Source organism: Mixophyes fleayi, chromosome 2 (assembly GCF_038048845.1).
Source record: "Mixophyes fleayi isolate aMixFle1 chromosome 2, aMixFle1.hap1, whole genome shotgun sequence".
Taxonomy (NCBI): domain Eukaryota; kingdom Metazoa; phylum Chordata; class Amphibia; order Anura; family Limnodynastidae; genus Mixophyes; species Mixophyes fleayi.
The window spans coordinates 151,080,328-151,096,397 of record NC_134403.1 but is presented as its reverse complement, the minus strand read 5'-3'; the positions used below and the strand labels follow the sequence as shown (position 1 = coordinate 151,096,397).

The following is a 16,070-nucleotide window of genomic DNA, read 5'->3' as shown; positions in this document are numbered from 1 at the left end:
TCCATCATTAAACTGCATGTAGTTTTAGGGGGGGGGGGGTATTGCGACACTATTTGGTGCATCCTCTTAAATACGTGGTCCATCAGCATGTGCTATCTGGTATTAGTGCCGCACAATTAAGCTATATGTTTGATGTATGATGTAATAGATGTGAAAGGCTTGAACGGTGTTTTGTCACATAAAGCCCTCAAGAAGCTCACCTGCAATCCTCTTAATTAACATCACACAGCATGTTCCATAATAGGATTGTGGGGTCTTTTTGTTACAACCAAACATACATTTTAGAAAACACACATAGTACACATATTCAATTCAGCCCTGCTCAATGCGGCTTTAATTATATTACCATTAATACGGTAATTTTAACCCCGATTTCTGCTCGCGGCTCCCTGGCCGCGAGCTGAAACCAGCGTTAAAGATTACCGTAGTAACGGTAATTGTGCGCTCTATTACCATAGTAACCATAATTGTGTGCACTATTACCGTAGTAATGGTAATAGTGCGCAGGCCTTGTTACTTTCTGCAATAGTGCGGCCAATTGAATATGCCCCATAGTCACACATTGTCAAAATATAAACTATCCCAGAAACTCAGAGAAGTACAAGATCTTCCATTAAATATGCTGAAAGTGATGACAAACAGAAAAGGGGAGACTAAAAGAAAAGAGAAAACAAAAACAAGGTGGGAACCCTGGTTCCCCAGTTACATCCAGAGAGTTCAGCCCTTCTAGTACTTGTCAACTCTAGATTTCAAAGTGGAAAAACTCACCCCATTGAAATGAAGGTTCCTTCAAATATTTACTCCCAAGATCAAATACATTATTTGGAACACAATTTCCAAACCTTACTGCAATCCCACCAGAATGAAGCATATAACCCATAATGGGGTAATAGTGTCTTTTCACTCACTAACCATTATTTAAAGTCAATCATGCATTACCCTGTTGTTTATGTTGTGTGAACATGTTGCTTTGATTATGTTATGTCATAATAAACTCATACTTACCAACCTTTTGTAAGTTAATTCCGGGAGATCCCAGGATAAAGTGGTTGGAGGGTGGGAAGGGCAGGGCGCGGTAATTTGTGTTATTTTGGGTCCGCCCCCCGCAACAAAATGTTGTTTTTGTCGCGGGGCCAAAATGACGCAATACACCGCGAATCGCATCATTTTGAGGAGCAAGATGCCGTATGCGGGAAATTTGCCTGCTCTCACGGGAGCCCGGGAGACCTAACCAAATTTCGGGAGTCTCCCGGACATTCTGGGAGAGTTGGCAAGTATGAATAAACTACGATCACAGCAGGAGTGAGAGCAGTGAAATTCCCCAGAGCTTCTCTAAAATGTAATGTGCCCCACTCCTCCCACCTCTCCACCCTTAAATGACCAAGAGGGATATATCTGTGGCTCTGAAAATCTAGTATGCTGTCTATCACTGATTCAGGAAGCAAGATTAGGATGACCTCCCAACTCTTGCATACCGAAGCATGACAATTTCAGATGGAATTCATACACGACAGATATTCCTGTCTTAATTTCAGCATGTCTGCTTTTCCTGAACTTAACACCACGATTTCCTCCAGTTGCCCTTGTACTTCAATATGTTTTATTATCTCTCTGCATTCAAATTGCTTCCTGAATGGAACATGCTAATAATGTGCCTTTCATGAAATGGAAAGTTTCTGATGACCTTTAGTGCTCTCTAGTTGCTCATTATAGAGAGAGATTTACACATTAGCCACTGTTTGCTGCATTTAAATTATAGATACGGTTTGCAGCTATTGAACATGTATGCATCTAATTATCAAGTTCTCCTATTTAAAACAAGTAGTACTCTATTGCACAATAACAATTCATGCAGGGTGATTTTTTTTTGCCTATTAACACTGAATCTGTGTTTTAAGATTTTAATTCAATTTGTGCACTAGAGACATCATTGTTTATGATCATTTCTACATTATAGTATACACACATACTAACTATAGTTCTTGGTGCAAGTCAAGAGTTATGTCAACATTTTCTGATACAAATTGAATATTTAATTTATATACAAATTAGCTAGTTTGTGACAGTGTATCTATGTTGGTGCGGATGACAAATGATTCTAAGTCAGCGTAATTATGGGACCTGTACAAGGGTCCGGGATTGGACAAAAACTAATTGTTTCAATTCCTGTTCAATCGATTGCTTGAACAGAGCACTCAATGCCAATACTGTGCTTCAAATGCAGACAGGGCTGAGCACTTTTGCATTCATTGCAGGGAGGGTGGTAATAAACCTTGTGACATCACTATGACATCACTAGGATCCTTAAGATGTAAGGGGAGCGGGTTCTATAGAATGGAAAGGGAGGTCCAGATCGGATCTCTTTTGACAGCAACACTATTAGATCTAATACTCTAATTTAGGGATGAGCGCGCTCGGATTTCTGAAATCCGAGCCCACCCGAACGTTGCGGATCCGAGTCGGATCCGAGACAGATCCGGGTATTGGCGCCAAATTCAAAAGTGAAACTGAGGCTCTGACTCATAATCCCGTTGTCGGATCTCGCGATACTCGGATCCTATAAATTCCCCGCTAGTCGCCGCCATCTTCACTCGGGCATTGATCAGGGTAGAGGGAGGGTGTGTTAGGTGGTCCTCTGTGCTGTTTAGTTCTGTGCTGTTTAGTTCTGTGCTGTTTAGTTCTGTGCTGTGCTGTGCTGTTTAGTGCTGTGCTGTTTAGTGCTGTGCTGTGCTGTGCTGTGCTGTGCTGTGCTGTGTTCTGCAGTATCAGTCCAGTGGTGCTGTGTGCTGTGCTCTGTCCTTCTGAGGTCAGTGGTGCTGCTGGGTCCTGTGCTGTGTCCTGTTCAGTCCAGTGGTGCTGTGTCCTGTGCTCTGTGCTTCTAAGGGCATAGTTATTTCCCCAATATTCCCCTGTGTTTAAAAAAATAAAAAAAAGTTTTTTTAAAAAATACCAAAAACTACTTTAATATTTTTTAATTACCACAAAATTTTCACAACCAATCCTGCAGTATAAGCCCATTGGTACTGCAATATTACCAAGTTCACACATTCAGCAGTAAAAGTCCAGTGGTACTGCAATATTACAAAGTTTACACATTCTGCAGTATCAGTCCAGTGGTGCTGTGTCCTGTGCTCTGTCCTGCTGAGTTCCGTAGTGCTGCTGGGTCCTGTGCCGTGTCCTGTTCAGTCCAGTGGTGCTGTGTCCTGTGCTCTGTGCTTCTAAGGGCATAGTTATTTCCCCATTATTCCCAAGTTTTTAAAAAATAAAAAAAAAGTAAAAAATAATAAAAAATTTAAAAAAAAAAAAATATATAATAATTATAACCAAATTTGCAAAACCAATCCAGCATTATAAGTCCATTGGTACTGCAATATTACCAAGTTCACACATTCTGCAGTATCAGTCCAGTGGTGCTGTGTCCTGTGCTCTGTCCTGCTGAGTTCCGTAGTGCTGCTGTGTCCTGTGCCGTGTCCTGTTCAGTCCAGTGGTGCTGTGTCCTGTGCTCTGTGCTTCTAAGGGCATAGTTATTTCCCCACTATTCCCAAGTTTTTTAAAAATAAAAAAAAAGTAAAAAAAAAAAAAAAAAAAAAATATATAATAATTATAACCAAATTTGCAAAACCAATCCAGCAGTATAAGTCCATTGGTACTGCAATATTACCAAGTTCACACATTCTGCAGTATCTTGTGCTACATATAATGGAGACCAAAAATTTGGAGGATAAAGTAGGGAAAGATCAAGACCCACTTCCTCCTAATGCTGAAGCTGCTGCCACTAGTCATGACATAGACGATGAAATGCCATCAACGTCGTCTTCCAAGCCCGATGCCCAATCTCGTAGTACCGGGCATGTAAAATCCAAAAAGCCCAAGTTAAGAAAAAGTAGCAAAAAGAGAAACTTAAAATCATCTGAGGAGAAACGTAAAGTTGCCAATATGCCATTTACGACACGGAGTGGCAAGGAACGGCTTAGGCCCTGGCCCGTGTTCATGACTAGTGGTTCAGCTTCACCCACGGATCTTAGCCCTCCTCCTCCTCCCCCCCCCTACAAAAAATTGAAGAGAGTTATGCTGTCAGCAACAAAACAGCAAACAACTCTGCCTTCTAAAGAGAAATTATCACAAATCCCCAAGGCGAGTCCAAGGGTGTTGGTGGTTGTCAAGCCTGACCTTCCCATCACTGTACGGGAAGAGGTGGCTCGGGAGGAGGCTATTGATGATGTAGCTCGCGCTGTGGAGGAACTTGATGATGAGGATGGTGATGTGGTTATTGTAAATGAGGCACCAGGGGGGGAAACAGCTGATGTCCATGGGATGAAAAAGCCCATCGTCATGCCTGGTCAGAAGACCAAAAAATGCACCTCTTCGGTCTGGAGTTATTTTTATCCAAATCCAGACAACCAATGTATGGCAATATGTAGCTTATGTAAAGCTCAAATAAGCAGGGGTAAGGATCTTGCCCACCTAGGAACATCCTCCCTTATACGTCACCTGAATAACCTTCATAGTTCAGTGGTTAGTTCAGGAACTGGGGCTAGGACCCTCATCGGTACAGGGACACCTAAATCCCGTGGTCCAGTTGGATACACACCAGCAACACCCTCCTCGTCAACTTCCTCCACAATCTCCATCAGATTCAGTCCTGCAGCCCAAGTCACCAGCCAGACTGAGTCCTCCTCAATACGGGATTCATCCGAGGAATCCTGCAGCGGTACGCCTACTACTGCCACTGCTGCTGTTGCTGCTGTTAGTCGGTCATCTTCCCAGAGGGGAAGTCGTAAGACCGCTAAGTCTTTCACCAAACAATTGACCGTCCAACAGTCGTTTGCCATGACCACCAAATACGATAGTAGTCACCCTATTGCAAAGCGTATAACTGCGGCTGTAACTGCAATGTTGGTGTTAGACGTGCGCCCGGTGTCCGCCATCAGTGGAGTGGGATTTAGAGGGTTGATGGAGGTATTGTGTCCCCGGTACCAAATCCCCTCGAGATTCCACTTCACTAGGCAGGCGATACCAAAAATGTACAGAGAAGTACGATCAAGTGTCCTCAGTGCTCTTAAAAATGCGGTTGTACCCACTGTCCACTTAACCACGGACATGTGGACAAGTGGTTCTGGGCAAACGAAGGACTATATGACTGTGACAGCCCACTGGGTAGATGCATCCCCTTCCGCAGCAACAGCAACAGCTGCATCAGTAGCAGCATCTACAAAATGGCTGCTCATGCAAAGGCAGGCAACATTGTGCATTACAGGCTTTAATAAGAGGCACAACGCTGACAACATATTAGAGAAAATGAGGGAAATTATCTCCCAGTGGCTTACCCCACTTAGACTCTCATGGGGATTTGTGGTGTCAGACAATGCCAGTAACATTGTGCGGGCATTAAATATGGGCAATTTCCAGCACGTCCCATGTTTTGCCCACACCATTAATTTGGTGGTGCAGCATTACCTCAAGAGTGACAGGGGTGTGCAGGAGATGCTTGCGGTGGCCCGCAAAATTGCTGGACACTTTCGGCATTCAGCCAGTGCCTACCGCAGACTAGAGGCACATCAAAAAAGCTTGAACCTGCCCTGCCATCACCTCAAACAAGAGGTTGTGACGCGCTGGAACTCCACCCTCTATATGCTGCAGAGGATGGAGGAGCAGCAAAAGGCCATTCAGGCCTACACAGCCACCTACGACATAGGCAAAGGAGTGGGGATGCGCCTGAGTCAAGCGCAGTGGAGACTGATTTCCGTGTTGTGCAAGGTTCTGCAGCCATTTGAACTTGCCACACGAGAAGTCAGTTCCGACACTGCCAGCTTGAGTCAGGTCATTCCCCTGATCAGGCTGTTGCAGAAGCAGCTGGAGAAAGTGAGGGAGGAGCTGGTAAGCCATTGCGATTACAGCAAGCATGTAGCTCTTGTGGATGTAGCCCTTCGTACGCTTTGCCAGGATCCGAGGGTGGTCACTCTTTTAAAGTCAGAGGAATACATTCTGGCCACCGTGCTCGATCCTCGGTTTAAAGCGTATGTTGTGTCTCTGTTTCCGGCGGACACAAATCTACAGCGGTGCAAAGACCTGCTGGTCAGGAGATTGTCCTCTGAAGAGGACCGTGACATGCCAACAGCTCCACCCTCATTTTCTTCCACATCTATGGCTGCGAGGAAAAAGCTCAGTTTTCCCAAAAGAGGCACTGGCGGGGATGCTGATAACATCTGGTCCGGACTGAAGGACCTGCCAACCATTGCAGACATGTCTACTCTCGCTGCATTGGATGCTGTGACAATAGAAAAAATTGTGGATGATTACTTTGCTGACACCATCCAAGTAGACATGTCAGACAGTCCATATTGTTACTGGCAGGAAAAAAAGGCAGTTTGGAAGCCCCTGTACAAACTGGCTCTATTTTACCTGAGTTGTCCCCCCTCCAGTGTGTACTCGGAAAGAGTTTTTAGTGCAGCGGGGAACCTGGTCAGTGAGCGGCGAAGGAGGTTGCTTCCTCACAACGTTGAAAAAATGATGTTTATAAAAATGAATAATCAATTCCTCAATGAAGTACAGCACTGCCCTCCAGATACTACAGAGGGACCTGTGGTTGTGGAGTCCAGCGGGGACGAATTGATAATGTGTGATGAGGAGGAAGTACACACTGTAGGGGGAGAGGAATCAGAGGTTGAGGATGAGGACGACATCTTGCCTCAGTAGAGCCTGTTTAGTCTGTACAGGGAGAGATGAATAGCTTTTTTGGTGTGGGGGCCCAAACAAACCAATCATTTCAGTCAAAGTTGTTTGGTAGGCCCTGTCGCTGAAATGATTGGTTTGTTAAAGTGTGCATGTCCTATTTCAACAACAGACCTCTCAACTGCAGCTCATCCCTCCTCTGCGGGGATAATGTCTCCTGTGCTCTGACACGTCACTCTGTGTACTCTCAGCCTCAGGATCTGACACTACAGCTACCATGCCTCTTGTAGCAGCCCTCACTCCAGGGCCTCTTCCATGTGCAGTGTCCCCCTCTCTCTTGGGTTCACTATAGTGGCATGGAGTTCTCCCCCTCATCCAGGGCACACATTCCTTGCCCTGGCTCAGTCACCACGCTCAGACTTCCAGGCAATGCTGGGGGAGCCTGGGAGCTTCCACCCCAGGTCCCCAGCTACAACTCTCCTCTCCTGTGTCTTCTCTCTCTTTCTGACACTTTAAAGATCGTGCCTTTAAATGAAAAAGTCAGTCTTCATTGCACGACTATGTGCAAGTGCAACAGGGACATTTTTTTGGGTTTACAAAGTCAAACAATAACACTACGACCCTGTCTGTCTGGGGTCTGTCAATGACGAATTGTCTGGAGCATGTTTGGAGGAGGTATTGTGGCCCCGGTATCAAATTGTGTACCGGGGCCACCACACTACGCAGTCAAGATACTTGTTTGGTGGAATTCTGACACGTGGAGGGTGTATTTATTTTATTGTGGCCCCGGTATCAAATTGGGTACCGGGGCCACCCCACTACGCAGTCCAGATACTTGTTTGGTGGAATTCTGACACGTGGAGGGTGTATTTATTTTATTGTGGCCCCGGTATCAAATTGGGTACCGGGGCCACCCCACTACGCAGTCCAGATACTTGTTTGGTGGAATTCTGACACGTGGAGGGTGTATTTATTTTATTGTGGCCCCGGTATCAAATTGGGTACCGGGGCCACCCCACTACGCAGTCCAGATACTTGTTTGGTGGAATTCTGACACGTGGAGGGTTTTTTAATTATATTGTGGCCTCGGTACCAAATTGTGTACCGGGGCCACCACACGACGCAGTCAAGATAGATAGATGCGTATCATAGATAAAGTACATTCAGTGGTGTGGGGCAAATTGAAAAATATTCAAAATGCACTGACATTATCAAAAACAAGAGGTTGTCACACGCTAAAACTCCAACATGTATATGATGGAGAGGATGGAGGAGCAGCCGTATGTGTAGTGTAATGCAGACCTGTTGAAGGTTTTTTATATATTTTATTGTGGTGCCCAGTGCCCACTCCTCTAGGCAGTCCAGGTACATTTATTGGTGCGATTCATAAAAGTTCAGGGTTTTTAATATATTGTGGTGACCCACTCCTCTACGCAGTCCAGGTACATTTATTGGTGCGAATCATAAAAGTTCAGGGTTTTTAATATATCTTGTGGTGACCCACTCCTCTACGCAGTCCAGGTACATTTATTGGTGCGAATCAAACAAGTTGATGGTTTTCTTATTATATATATTGTGGTGACCCACTCCTCTACGCAGTCCAGGTACATTTATTGGTGCGAATCAAACAAGTTGATGGTTTTCTTATTATATATATTGTGGTGACCCACTCCTCTACGCAGTCCAGGTACATTTATTGGTGCGATTCATAAAAGTTCAGGGTTTTTAATATATTGTGGTGACCCACTCCTCTACGCAGTCCAGGTACATTTATTGGTGCGAATCAAACAAGTTGATGGTTTTCTTATTATATATATTGTGGTGACCCACTCCTCTACGCAGTCCAGGTACATTTATTGGTGCGAATCAAACAAGTTGATGGTTTTCTTATTATATATATTGTGGTGACCCACTCCTCTACGCAGTCCAGGTACATTTATTGGTGCGATTCATAAAAGTTCAGGGTTTTTAATATATTGTGGTGACCCACTCCTCTACGCAGTCCAGGTACAATTATTGGTGCGAATCATAAAAGTTCAGGGTTTTTAAGATATTGTGGTGACCCACTCCTCTACGCAGTCCAGGTACAATTATTGGTGCGAATCATAAAAGTTCAGGGTTTTTTTAAGATATTGTGGTGACCCACTCCTCTACGCAGTCCAGGTACAATTATTGGTGCGAATCATAAAAGTTCAGGGTTTTTAAGATGTTGCGGTGACCCACTCCTCTACGCAGTCCAGGTACAATTATTGGTGCGAATCATAAAAGTTCAGGGTTTTTAAGATATATTGTGGTGACCCACTCCTCTACGCAGTCCAGAAAGATACCTTTTTGCAACGTTTTGGACTAATAACTATATTGTGAGGTGTTCAGAATACACTGTAAATTAGTGGAAATGCTTGTTATTGAATGTTATTGAGGTTAATAATAGCCTAGGAGTGAAAATAAGCCCAAAAACTTGATTTTTAAACTTTTTATGTTTTTTTCAAAAAAAATCCGAATCCAATACCTTAAATCCGAACCGAGACCTTTCGTCAAGTGTTTTGCGAGACAAATCCGAACCTCAAAAATAACGAAAATCCGGATCCAAAACACAAAACACGAGACCTCAAAAGTCGCCGGTGCACATCCCTACTCTAATTGCAGCTTACATGTAGAGTGGGAAACCATACGGTCATGAAGAGGTTAAATGGGTTGCATATTAAATAATAAAATGTCTTATCTATATATTTTATGGGTTTTATTTTAATACTTTAAGTTCTGATGTCCCTACAGCAGGTTTTGGTAATGTGTGAATGTCCAACATGCCCTTCTAGCCACTGCTTAAGGTTCTACAGCAGCTGGAGAACCACAGGTCCTATATTCTTCTCTTACAAAGTAAATGTTACAATCATTAAACAAAAATATATTTTTCTTTTGGACGTGAGCTATATTAGAACGTGTGATGTAATTACGTTTTATGAATGGTAGGATATCTTGCCATGTTCATTTTGAGGTGAACATTTATAATCACCTTTTAGCATAGGCAGAGGCTGCAGAAAATGAATTGGAAATCACTAAGATGGGGGACGGGCCACCAAATACAGCAAATGGGCATTGTGCAAAAGCTTTAATATTTGCTTCACTGCAGACATAAGACATAACACCTTAATTAAGCTCAATGCTCACAATCATTTTCAAAATCTTCTTGTTCTCATCAATAATGCAATTTACATCCCCGCTAATGTCCATGGCATTGAAACAACCAGTGGTATGATCTGGCCAGGGCTGGTACTTTGTTGCATGTCAAGGAAAGTTTAGAATGAAAGAAACTTACATCTTGTTGGGATAGCATGAGTGTTATTCTCTGTGTATTGACAGATGTGACTCTTGTTCTGTGTGCTGTGATATGTGAATACCCTGCATTCAGTACATTTTATGCCCACATTTTAAAATAGTTTCCTGGAACACTCTGCTGATGAGTCAATGGATATAACGCATGATACTGTCTTCTTATACAGGCACTACAATACCAATCATGAGTTTACTGAATTTTATTTAAACCTGTGTTTTTTTTGCATATTAAATACTTCAGCTCCAACCCCGTTGATCACACCTCACTCCCTCCTAAAGACTCACTCCAGTGTACGGCCAGGGTTTTCACCAGTGGAGCTGGCAGAAAGAGGTGACCTCACTAAGAAGGGGACAGTAATTAAGTAGACGGGCAAAAGTGAAAGCAAATAAGTATTTCCAACCGTTTCAAAGACAACATAACAGGTGTTATCTTCATCAAATCAAGGTTTTGTACCCTATTTGATGCAGACGCTATTTAGCAAACATTGGTATTAGCTGATTAAACAAGATATGTTAGAATGCAGGGTGTAAACTATTGTAACTAGGTAACTTTTATGACAAACAAGAGTTGCAATATCCATGCATTAACAATTAGTTTTCTTCTTTGCTTACATTTGTTAGGTATCCTCATTATGATGTCCCTGTGTGGAGAAGTCCATGTATATGAGTATATTCCTTCATACAGACAGACAGACCTGTGCCACTACCACGAGCAATATTATGATGCAGCATGTACACTAGGTGCGTACCATCCCCTACTGTATGAGAAAATGCTTATTCAAAGGATAAACCAAGGGACGGAAGATAATCTCCTCCGAAAAGGGAAAGTGACTCTACCTGGACTCAGTTCTTTACACTGCCCCATAAATGATCGTATTACATAAGGACGGATTAAATTTCCTTTGGAAATCATGTGCAATAATTTGCTACTGTTGTTATGTCAACAGCAATACTTGAAGAAAACATCACGTAGACCATAGAAAGGCATTGGTCTTTAAACTTAAACTGATTGGTGGGCGTAGAAATATCTGTCTATGACATTGAGTATTTATTACTGCTTTGCCAAAGTAAGACAAGCTTAGCTGTGGATGCTGAAAGTTACAATTGTGTGCTAGTTAGGAACAAATATTATAATGTGGACTTGAAGGAGCCGCTCCTATCAATCCATAATGTGCCATAATGTTACTATGTTAGTAAGAAGCTGTCTGTTTTCATGTGTACTTGGAAATACATCAACACATTTTCTATAATGTGTGACTTTGATAGTCTGTAGCTGAAAAATGTTTGATTAAATTCCCATTTGTCGCATTCTTAGATGTAGATATATTTTATGTAACTCAAGAGAGTCACTTGGAGGATGCATTGGACAGCTGCATATTTTGAATCATGTATATTTACACATATACTAATTACAAAACAGAATATAATATCCTCTATACTCCATTTTAACAACATTGAGAGATGTTACAGAAATAAAACTGTTAGCCAGATAGAAGGAAATGTTAGACATTTATTTACAATTGTAGATATGACCTCGTAGATCGATGTAAGAGTCTTGTTTTTCTTGATTGCATAATGCAGTTTGTGCTGGCAAAATAGAAAATACCACTAATAAATATACATTTTGCCAATTTAATACTAATGAAACGTGTTCATAAACAGCTCCTGTTTATAATTTTTTGTTATTTTGCACGAAGACTAATTAGCAAATTCTTAATTGGAATAAGTTATTCTATAAAAAAAATGTTCTTTATAGTCTATCCAGTAACTGGTAGACATCTGTATTATTTAATCTGTCTTATTCTGCAGCCAAACTTCACTTCCGTACTTGTTAAGAAGTTACACACTCACAACAAAATTAAGTTGCAGTGAAATTAGTCCGCTTGCATATTGAAAAGTAGACATGACGCTTCTGAAATATCGCATGATAGAATTTAGTGTGCTACTTATGAGCAGAGTTTAAAGTAGTGTTTAACATTTGAATGAAATGTATTTGTGGCATTTGAGACCACACTATTGTATATACAGTGTTTTTTTTCTCAGCCTCAGCTGTAATGTATTTATGTCTCAAATTATATAGAACTTGCATTGGGGTGAAGGGCAGTGATATACGCTAAAATCTAGAGTTGCGTTAAGGAGTAGTACTATATAATTTACTACTCGATTCAAGTAGCCACATATGCACAGCTTTACAATGAGATATTAAAATAATATGTGGCACTTATTTGGTGCTAAGAAATGGTGTGTTGGAAGAGACTGCTAAGTATTACAGATGCCTCAACGGCCAATTTTAGGTAGTGTGTACTTTCAAAATGTATATAGTTATATACATAGTCATGTTCAGTGCCAGTCATAGGGATGCGCTTAATCTGGGGGTTTTCTATCAAGTACTGATATGGGATAACTAAATATATAGCACTGAAGTGTGTGATTCCTTGCACTTACCCTTGATAAATCCTGGACAGAGCGTTAGACCTATTGTTGAACAAAATGGCACTAACAGACCTAGGATTGCCGGTCATGTGTTTCATGGGAAGGCTATATGTGACAAATACATAATTGTAGACTGTATCCCATAAATATGTCATCCAAAAGAGACCTTGTGATATTTCAATAAAGCTGGGTTCCACCATAAAGCCAGTAGTTCCACATCTATTTGATATTTCATGACCCCGTTCCAGTTAGAGTGCCATATACTTCCCAGTGGCTAGTTGGAAATTGATGTTTTACTGTACTTTTATTGATCCAAAGTAATGGTTTATTACAAAATACACAAAAAAAGAAATATATTTTATTCTGTCAGCCTGAGTTGCAGGATCACTCATAAATTTTACCCAATCTTTTTGTATTCTCAGTGTTTTCAATTAGGAGCCAGACTATTTTTTTACTAGCTTTGATGGTCTTTTGGTAAATGATTTTTTTTACTTTCTGGCTTACTGTCCATCAGATAAAATTTAAAATGTTTTCAAGAAGCATCATTTTTGAACAATGTTTGTACACATTTTAACACTTTTCTATTTTGGTTTTGTACATTTTTATGTATGCACAATGTATAGACTATTTCATGTAAATAAACTATTTGGTTTTATTTGTACTATTTATGTGTTGGTCTTTTTATTTTTGGGTATTTTCATATAATGTAGTAATATTGTTGCATACTGTGCGTGAATGCTAAAAGAGTGAATAAAGCTGGGTGCACACTAAAGAAAATTACTGCAAATTCGAATTATAGAATGATTTTACCCACGACTGAAAGTCATGATGAGCATGCAGAAGTATGTGTACACCAGGGCTGTAACTAGGGCTGTGCGACAGGGGCGTCCGCCCAGGGCGCAGCGCTGAAGGGGGGCGAAATTTAGGAATATTTTAGATTCATTTGGTTAAAATCGAGGGCTAGGGGGGCGGCATTTGTCTTTCTCGCCCCAGGCGCTAGAATTCTAAGTTACGGCTCTGGTGTACACAACTACACAATTTACCCTCAGATCTGTGCTCTTCATCTCTCATAACCAACTGCTGAAAAATTGTGACTGCACACTCTATAGAGATCTGCCTACACTGCTGGTTGTGAGTGCATACACACTTCTACATTTGCCTGACATCGTTTCATCGTTGATTTTTTAGGAAGTTTAGAACACCAAATCAAACGATACCATGTGCTTTGGTGCGATAAAACATGATCGTGGGAGAGTACGCTCTAATGCAATGTCTGAGCAAACAATCATTTATTGTGTGATCTGCATGATAATTGAATGAAATTACTTTAATGTGTACTCAACTCAATACTGCTATGAATGGTGCTCAAGGATGTCATCCCTAATAAAAAGTGACATTGTTCATTTTAGATGGGTATTTTACCTCTTTGATATTAGACAAAAGAGGAGATTAAGAGGGTGGAGCTACAACAATTTATAGGAAATTATGTTATAATGTAATAATGTATTATACATTATAATGTTATAATGTATATAAATAAATGATGATGATGATGTTAGTACCAGACCATATTATTTCAGGTCAATCAACCCCTGCCTGTCCATGAAATTGCAAGTAGGAGGATTAGCAAACACTTATTCAGTCATCTATTCTGAAAACGGTATTTAAAGAACTTGTAAAATTGGGAAAAAATCCCAGTCCCTAATTATTTTTTAATTTATTTATATAGCGCCTACCACATTATGCAGCGATATACAGAGAATAAGTAATTACGCACATCAATCCCTGTCCCATTGGAGCTTAGATTCAACATCCACCATAAGGTCTAATTTGTCAGAAGCCAATTAACCTACCAGTATAATTTTGGACATTGGGAGGAAACTGGAGTGCAACCACTCAACACAAATAGGGCCTTAGTTGCAATCGATCACATGACCAAGTGCTGTGAGGCAGCAGTGCTAATCACCACTCCACCAATTTGCCCAAAATATGCCCAATCACGTCAACTTTCTGATGATGCCCCACCCTGTTTGGAGTAATAATTGGGACAGTTAGAGATATGCAAATGCACAATAGTGAGGTACCTGTTAAACTGATGCTGGAAGATTACGCTATCCGCAACATTTGCTACAAATTACATTCTGCTTATATACACACACTGTATATTATTATTACTCTTGACACTTTGATATGATAGAATATTTGTTACTAAAATAACAAAAAAGGGTTAGTTCACCTTGCACTGCCTTATGTTTCAAGTAAGAACTGCCATTTAAACATAGAGGACCTGATTCATTAAGGCACACAAAACGAACCTGAATTGCATTTTTTTTACAAATGCATGTAAATCGGTCATGCGCACGTCAGTATTCAGCTGGAAGCAGATCTGTCAAGGATAGGATAGAAAACCACGTAATCTTAGAGATGCCCAAATATTGAATAAGGTGGATATGAGCGAGCTTGGCACGCCCCTACTGTACATTGACTGCGTTTATACACCCGGTCCCCTCCCTATTCCGCCCATTAAATCGTAAGTTGTAGGCCCAGAGTGTTTTGGATCTTCTCCCTCATTTTCAAAGCTGGGGTTTGGGGATGAGAACCACTGGTGATGTGTGGTGATTTGAAAACACCAAATAGTAGTGCAGTTTAGTAAACTTCCATCCTGGATACATCAAACGTGTGGAAACTTCCACTAGTACATATGGTGATGTTTGATAGATTACTTCTATCTTGGCATTTAGTGACAACACAATAACCATCATAGAAATATGACGGAAATCTAACTAATATAATTGTATGGATAAGAATATTTTGGATTGGTTACTGGTTAGGATTTAGTATATCTTTTTTTACACTTCGGACTAATGTTAGAATTAAGATTGTGACTACCAGCTAGGATTATGGCTAAAAATAGAATTAGGTATGCTTTAACAACTTCAAAACACAAATAAGAACATTTTCATATATGAAGTATAAAACAGAAATGCAATTTTGTTAAAAAGAAGACTTAAAGTTTATTTATTTCCTGCCTCCCTTAACAAAAATAGCTATAGCCACCACTATTATAGAGATTTTGTCCTAAGCATTTTTTTTCTACAAATGTCAGCTTTTTCTACATGATAAAACGACCAACATGCTATACAGACACTGTTAAGGATAAAATCATCAGCTATTTAATATGTATTATTTATATATTATTTTCTCATAATGCAGGTATTTAACTTGACTTTAGTTTAGCATGATGATATACTGCTAATCCTAGTGAACCTTAGGCAAATGCTCCTTTTCTCATGTATTATAAAAGTCCAAAATATTCCTATATAAATTAAGTTGTTTCATTTGTTTATTTTGCCCTTAATTGTCCCTTTTTCCATATTATTGAATATTTGATATTATCTAGTTTTCCTACCGGCTATACTCGCCAAACTCATTAAATTAATGTCTCCCACGGTATTTAAAGTACAAGACTGGAACTTTTTTTTACCATCTACAATAGCTGCTGGGTATTCTTGATAATTGGATTCAGTAGGGGGTGGTCATATTAATGCAAATTTCATTATATCAGCTAATCTTCTATGTTATGGAACACACACAATCATGGGACTGCATACTAAATTAATGAGTACAAGAGC

At 40.6% G+C, this 16,070-nt stretch overlaps 2 protein-coding genes across 3 annotated transcripts in view; one reads left to right on the top strand and one right to left on the bottom strand.

The window, feature by feature from the left end:
* ST6GAL2 (ST6 beta-galactoside alpha-2,6-sialyltransferase 2) overlaps window positions 1–13,038 on the top strand; it is a 262,639-nt gene extending 249,601 nt beyond the window's left edge. The window contains exon 7 of one of the 2 annotated variants that reach the window (XM_075200246.1): window positions 10,627–13,038. In XM_075200246.1, the coding sequence (XP_075056347.1) occupies window positions 10,627–10,889 (263 nt within the window). In that variant the 3' untranslated portion in view covers window positions 10,890–13,038. The remainder of the gene's footprint in view (window positions 1–10,626) is intronic. The other variant, XM_075200248.1, reaches the window with a different exon arrangement.
* Window positions 1–16,070, bottom strand: part of LOC142141607 (parapinopsin-like) — a 213,749-nt gene that overhangs the window by 3,104 nt on the left and 194,575 nt on the right. The gene's annotated exons all lie outside the window — the stretch shown is intronic.